The 7,500-nt window shown below is 37.7% G+C and overlaps 1 protein-coding gene across 29 annotated transcripts in view; it reads left to right on the forward strand.

Moving 5' to 3' along the window:
• LOC106876966 (transmembrane and coiled-coil domains protein 1) overlaps nt 1–7,500 on the forward strand; it is a 307,482-nt gene that overhangs the window by 90,127 nt on the left and 209,855 nt on the right. For 27 of the 29 annotated variants that reach the window (XM_089340096.1, XM_089340102.1, XM_089340107.1 and 24 more), the window contains exon 3: nt 4,418–4,937. Coding sequence is in view for 13 of the 29 variants with exons in the window: in XM_052975917.2 (XP_052831877.2) it covers nt 4,936–4,937 (2 nt within the window). In the remaining 16 variants the exon portion in view is untranslated. Of the gene's footprint in view, nt 1–4,417; nt 4,938–5,045; nt 5,099–7,500 lie in introns of all 29 variants that reach the window. The other 2 variants (XM_089340109.1, XM_089340122.1) reach the window with 1 other exon arrangement.

Below are 7,500 nucleotides of genomic sequence, written 5' to 3' on the forward strand. Positions count from 1 at the left end.
TTATAGGTGAAGACACTTCCCAAGATGCCATGCATTAGGACTGAACCTGGATCTACGTGGTTGTACCTACCATACAGCCACACTTGCACTTGGAATACTGAAGTTTTAATTTTTAAAATTATTCTGTTATTGGAGTGTCTGCCATATTTGTGCATGTATTTTTAAGATTTTGGTAATTGTGTGTAGATAAACTTTTTATGACATATTATTGGGATACAGCCTTTTGGTTTGCCAGCCCCCAGTCAAACTGTCCAACCCATGCCAGCATGGAAAGCGGACGTTAAATGACGATGATGATTATTGGGCTTGGATATTTTTTTTTAACAAATTCTTTCACATATCACCCAAAAATTGTGCTGGAGCATGTCAAATTCATTATTCCACTGCGGACATGCATGTTATAGATTCGTCATCACCAATTTACATTATTGACTATGTCCTTTTTTTCTTTTATGACATTAGTATGTAGTTTGACAAATTGCTATTTCCATCAGCTTCAGCAACTGCATAATAGTATCCTCAGTGTTAAACATGGGTGTTAAAAAGGTTGATGACCCAAGCAGAACTAACTAGCTTATGAATGTAACTGATCTGATTTGCTTTTTTTTTATGTTTGTGTCATGGTTTTTGTGTTCCAAATTTTTTGCCAGTATATCGTATGTTAAATATCTTTTTCTTTCGTTTCCCTTATCTCTCTCTTCCCCTCTTTCTCTCCCCCTCTTTCTCTTCCCTCTCTCTCTCCTGTTTTGTTCCCATAGGTTGTGTGAGTGCTGTAAAATTATTTTTAGTTTGTTGAGAGCAAATTGTGTGTTGGATCTTTCAGAGTTTATAATATATTTCAATAGATGGTGCTCAAAAGAGTCATCCCCTCCTCCATGCCGTCCAATAGCCAGCTCTGTTTCTTCCTACCCTATACACATCTAGTCAGCATTCTCTATTTTCAAAAGTGCCTTTTGCTAGGAATTCTCAACCCAAATATTATACATCTTAAATATTCCATTGTTTGCTATTTTTGTTTGTTTTATTTTCACCTAGGATTCATAACTATTTTGTCTATTGTTGCATTGTCACAGATCAACCCTAATTAAGCAGCCCTATCTATTATGATCAAAGGCATTCTTTTTAAGATGATAGGGTGTGATTTGAGAGGCATTTGGCTGCTGTATGTTGCATATCAAGTGTATGTGTTGAAGCTCATTTAATATCTCATGACTGTTTGCTTTCCTACCCCATACCTGTTTTCATCATCATCATCATCATCATCGTTTAACGTCCGCCTTCCATGCTAGCATGGATTGGACGATTTGACTGAGGACTGGTGAAACCGGATAGCAACACCAGCCTCCAATCTGATTTGGCAGAGTTTCTACAGCTGGATGCCCTTCCTAACGCCAACCACTCAGGGAGTGTAGTGGGTGCTTTTACGTGTCACCCGCACGAAGGCCAGTCAGATGGTACTGGCAACGGCCACCCTCAAAATGGTTTATTTTATGTGCCACCCGCACAAGAGCCAGTCCAGGGGCACTGGCAACGATAAAATACCTACTAAGCACTCATTATTTCTTACAAGATAGCTGATTACTAGAAAGTATCTGCTTTTGTGCGCTTGGGTGTTGTGTACATATTACAACATGCCTATGTCTTTTCACAAAGTAGCATAGGTATGCCCGCACGTGTGTTGTGTACGTATTTCAACATGCTTGTGTCTTTTCAGGAAGTAGCACACGTCCAATTGTGTGGTTAAGAAGTCTGCTATGCAACCATGTGGTTCCAGAGTTGATCCGTGTGAGAGCTTCAACAAGTGTTTCTTGCCAAAGTCTCAGGTTGATCACTACCTCGCGATGGAACTTGGTGGACATTAACTATGAGGGAAACCATTACGTTTATCTTGTACTTGTCTCAGTAATTAGAGAGTGGCCATGCTGGGGCACTGCATTGCAGAATTTTTAGTCGAATCAATTGACCCCCAGTACTTATTTCTTTTAAAGCCTATCAAATCGTTTTGCTGAACTGCTAGATTCTGGCGATGTAAACACATCAACAATGGTTGTAAAGCGGTGGTGATGGACAAACATGTTTGCGCACGCACACACACCAATACACACACACACACACACACACACACACACACACACACACACACACACACACACACACACACACACACACACAATGGGCTTCTTTCAGTTTCCGTGTACCAAATCCACTCACAAGGCTATAGTAGAAGACACTTGATCCTAACACTTATTTTTTTATAAGCCTGGCACTTATTCTACCACACCCTTCTGCTGAACTGCTAAGTTACAGGGATGTAAACAAACCAGCACCGTTTGTCAAGTGGTAGTGGTGGTGGGGACAAATACAAAGACACACACACATGTATGTGGCGGGTTTCTTTCAGTTTCCATCTATCAAATCAATCCGCAAGGTTTTGGTCAGTCTGAGGCTCTAGTAGAACACACTTGCCCAAGGTGCCATGCAGTGGGACTGAACCTGGAACCACACAGTCATGCCTGTGCCTTTGTTTATCTTTTGCTGATGGTTATCAGTAAAATATATGAACATCAGTAAGACTTTGAAAAACCAGTGATTGGTTCATTGAAAATCTGTAACCTACTGTAGGCCTTCTTGTTTATACATTGCAATATAAAAAATGTGCATGCATGTGCATGCATGCGCATGCACAAACTCTTCACAGCCACATCCTCATACTTGCATGTGTATAGATGCAAAAGCTCCAGCATAGGTTGTAATTCAACTTTTCATAAATTGGATATTTCAATCAGGCACCTAAAAATGTTTAGATAGAAGCAGTTTGAATTCTCAGGGTTTTTCTGTTTTTAGGAAAACAATGGAAATAGGCAAACACTAAGAATATTTATCATTGCATCTTTAAGCTCCTCCTACGTTTTAATTTAAATATTTTTGAAGATTTTTTTTTGTTTCTTTGTAAAATAAATACTATGATGGTTTATTTTTGAAGTATTTGTTTGTAATTACCTCAAAAATTAATTAGATTAATAAGAAATAAAGCGAATTCATTTATTTGAATTTAGTCTAAATACCCTTCTAAGTTAAATATATTTGGCACCTAATTAATATCAAATCAGTGAGGGCACCTCTTATATCAGCAAAGTTGCCTTCAAACAACATCCTTAGAAAAGGAAGGACTCATTGGATAATGATGTCATTAATATACTCTTTAATTGTTTCAGTCATTTGACTGCGGCCATGCTGTAGCACCACCTTTAGTCGAGAAAGTCGACCCCAGGACTTATTCTTTGTAAGCCTAGTACTAATTCTATCGGTCTCTTTTTGCCGAACCGCTAAGTTACGGGGACGTAAACACACCAGGATCGGTTGTCAAGTGATGGTGGAGGGACAAACACAGACACACAAACACACATACATATAAATATATATATACGACGGGCTTCTTTCAGTTTCCGTCTACCAAATCCACTCACAAGGCTTTGGTCGGCCCGAGGCTATAGTAGAAGACACTTGCCCAAGGTGCCACACAGTGGGACTGAACCCGGAACCATGTGGTTGGTAAGCAAGCTACTTACCACACAGCCACTCCTGTGCCTATTGTATGAAAATTAGATGACATGGACAAAGCTGGAACATATTTGCTCATAATTTAAGTCTCCTTGATCAGAGATCAATAGCAGCATTTCTGATTACATTTCAGCTTTAATCTGAAATTCAGTTCTTAATAACCGAAGGTTTGTCAAGGAATAAAGCATGGAGATTATTCAGTTTTGATTGAGATTCTAGTAACAGTTCCTTAATAGTTAATCTGTCACTTCAATTTTTGTTTCATAAGCAATTTTGCAGTTATGTCTGTGTATCTAAGTTTGTGCAACACCTCTTCTGCTTCAAATAAGACCCAAACTTTGCAAGTGAGATTGCTTAGATGGAAACTGCAGAAACTCATTTGATGGATTGTACTGTTATTTGGTGGTAGACTTATGATGCTAGCCACCTAGCCTTTTGGTGCTTTTAACACAGTCCACTCTTGCAGATATTTGGACTAAGCTTCTGATCCAAGGCTAATCCGAATTAAAGTTTCTCTTCATCATGAAACCCAGAAGCCATGAAAAAATATGATTATGGATACTGCCCTCCTCCTCTGAATATTGTATAATTGTTTTTAGCTTGTAAAAGTTCATAATTCAGTATCAAAATGCATATTTTGTTGAATTTATAACAGTTAAACACATCTCAAGAAAAAATGATGGTAATTAGGCTGAAGCTTTGAAGTCGCTTAACTCTTCACTAGTAAAGATAAAATGAATGTGGCACTCTACTGAAAAGTATTGAATTTAGTGTTCTTATATATATCTTATTAATGAAAACAAACATTAATAATTCCTTTTCGATCTATTTAATGTTCTCTTTCTCTTTTTTACAGTTAAAAATGCCCAAGCCTCACAAACATTCACCATGATGTAGGGAAGACAAATATACCGCAGAACATTGGCAGTTCCCAAACTGGATAGATAAATAATTGTTTCTGTAGGCCTTTGTGCCTCTTCCTTGTTTACAGTTGTGCTTTGACAAATACAGACTAACAACAACAAAGAGAGAGAGAGAGACAAATACACACATACAGACAGAGAAAGAGAGTATTTATTTGAAATTTTATAAAGTGAGGAGTGACTCTTCCTCCACTTTCAGGATGTGTACGAACTGTAAACTTTTAGCTGATCCATTGCTACATCAGTTGTTTCTTGACTCTAGCACGTGCAAGAGCTCATCTGCAGTCCAGAGCATTTTATCTTCCTATCCTATTAATCTGTCATTCACCCCACCCACAGACCACTTCATCTCCTTGCTGATACTCTCTCCTTCTAGTTCTTCTACATCCTCTCTTACACTACCTATAGCAGCAGCAGCAACAACAAACTCATTTTGATTAGTTACTCAGCAATGTAAGTTATAACATTTTCCTTCTTGTGTTCAGTAATTTCCTGTTTTATTGTTTTTCCTTTTTCCCCCCACTCCCCTCTAATTTAAAACAATTTGTTGATTTGTTGCAGGTCAGCTCTGATTCAGCAAGCATATGATGAAAGGCATTGTAGCCATAATATAGGTCTGCATTATGTAATGCTTTTTATTTCTTTCTTTCTTTCTTTTTTTTTAAATCTAAGACAGTAGTTTGTGGCTGCTATTTTTACCACTTCAAAGACTACCTTATTGGTCTGTAATCCATGTGTTTATGGTCCAGCGATTTGTTATACATTTATACACCTTTGTGTCTACAAAGCAGTACCTCAATTCTCCTCAAGTCGCTGAAGGAGCCTTTATGTGGCCACTTGGCCATATCTTCCTCAAAATGCACTCTACAGTCTTAGAAAAAATAAAATAAAAAGAAAGGGATACATTCAATACATTATGCCACTAAGTAAGATACATGGTGATCATGTCGGGAACTTTTTTCATCATAGTTCTTCTCAGATCAGTGCTGACTTGCGGCCCAGTGACAACAGTGTATTTACATCTGAAATATCTGTGGCAGTAAATCAGCAGACATTGGTTTATAATGGTGAAGTATTAGAAGATCAAGGGTTATTGTTCATTCATTCATTCATTCATTCATTCATTCATACAGTTTCTGTCTTTGCACAGTTATCATTAATTTCCTTCTACTTTTCAGTAATATTTGATTTGCCCCTGTGACTTGATAATCATGTCTTTAATATTGTTTTACATCTGTTCTCAGTTTCAGCGTGTGCACACATCATCATCATCATCATCATCATCATCATCATCATCATCATCATCATCATCCTTATCATAACATCCACTTTTCTGTGTTTGCATGAGTCACATGGAATTCATATACCCAGAAGTGCTTTCTGTCACCAGACTTTACCTATTTCCGAGCACAGTAGATGTTTTCTCGTGGCCAGCCATGTTTTTCGTGAAAGACTGGAAAGGAACAACATCACATGTATAGCATTGACACTTGTTTACAACCATCATGTGATGGCAAGATAAGGTGTTTCTGAATTGCAAGGCAGCACATGAGAGCTAACCAAGATGTTGTGTGTAAGACGTGTGTGTAAATGGGATAATAGTGCACTTGCATTTTGTGATCCTGAAAAGGAAGAGGCATGGAAGTACTCATATAAAAGGCTCCAAAATTGAAAGTGACAACAGTTTTTTGTTTTGTTATTTGAAATTATTATACTATAATGCACCATAGGATCTATGTGTCTCATATATACTATTAAGAGTGCTGTCTGTGCTTCAAAATGATACCTCTTTTGTAATGTAGCTTTCCACTCCTGATGGCAGCAACCTCATTTCATTCAAGTGCATTGAAATAAGTTTTCCAGATGTCCTCTTATGTTCATTAAACAATTTGAAACTTCAGAATAGATGCGGATTCCAAAGCATAGTTGAAACTCCTGACATAACTGTTCTATGCATGGATCATTTCTGGAAGTTTATGAATTAAGTCAAACTTGGAGAGACAGTGTTTCTATTAAGAACCTGTCTCATTAAGTCAATAACAAAGTACAGCTGCAGAAAGAGAGGCTTTTCATTGGGAGGGGCTGAAGTGAACTGATTTTGTGGTAGATCTGCCCTTGTACTTTAAAAGTTTGCATGACATATATTTTCTGTTGTTCTTTTAAAAATGCATAGATCTTAGTTGTGGCAGTAAAAAGGGCTCTGGTGGCTCAATAAAAATTAGTAGATTAGCTTTTTCCATTGGACCAGCATATTGCATTTGTCTCTTGTTTCCATTTATTGTTCAAGCACTTGTCATAAATTTCGAATGAGATGCCATTTGAAACTATTTTTTTCAGAAGCACAGTTATGCCCAGTATCCTATTTGAAGGCAACTCTTTTCCACAGCTTGTGTGCGTGTATGGGCAGGATCTAGCATGTCTTGCTCTTTGAGCTTTCTATCTGGCCCTTACACTCTTGTGGGCATTCATAATGCATGGATGGTGAACCTGTTGTCCATCAGGCACCTCCACTTGTCTATGGACAGCTTGTCTGGTCGCTTTCTGTTTATAGTAAGTGTCATGTTCACTATCAGTCTCAAGTTTCTTACCAGCTGCATTTCCTGACTGCATTCAGCTTGCAGTCTTTATTGAGGCAATTCATCTGTTTGTTTCCCTCAGAAGTACACTTGCATTTGGCAACAAAAGACATTGTAGTTGTGGCACATATTTCCAGTGCCAATATTGATGGAAACAAATTATTATAAAAGCAATTGAAAAGCAAGTGTTCTTTCTTGTTATACCAGAGAGGGAAAAAAGTCTTACATCAAGACAAAGAAAAGAAAATGAACAACCAAGAAGCTACGCAATCATTGTTGTAGAATAAAATTATCAGTGTCTGGTGCTGACTTAAAGGGAAATTATAAAAATGTGATTTCAAGAAATGTAAGACAGAGTGTATGGAAATGTAAACAAAAATAGTTTGACATAGTCAAACCTCCAAAGATACTGGAAACATTTCCCCAGTCCCTTTGTATTA

The sequence above is a fragment of the Octopus bimaculoides genome, chromosome 23 (assembly GCF_046866305.1).
Source record: "Octopus bimaculoides isolate indiv1 chromosome 23, ASM4686630v1, whole genome shotgun sequence".
Taxonomy (NCBI): domain Eukaryota; kingdom Metazoa; phylum Mollusca; class Cephalopoda; order Octopoda; family Octopodidae; genus Octopus; species Octopus bimaculoides.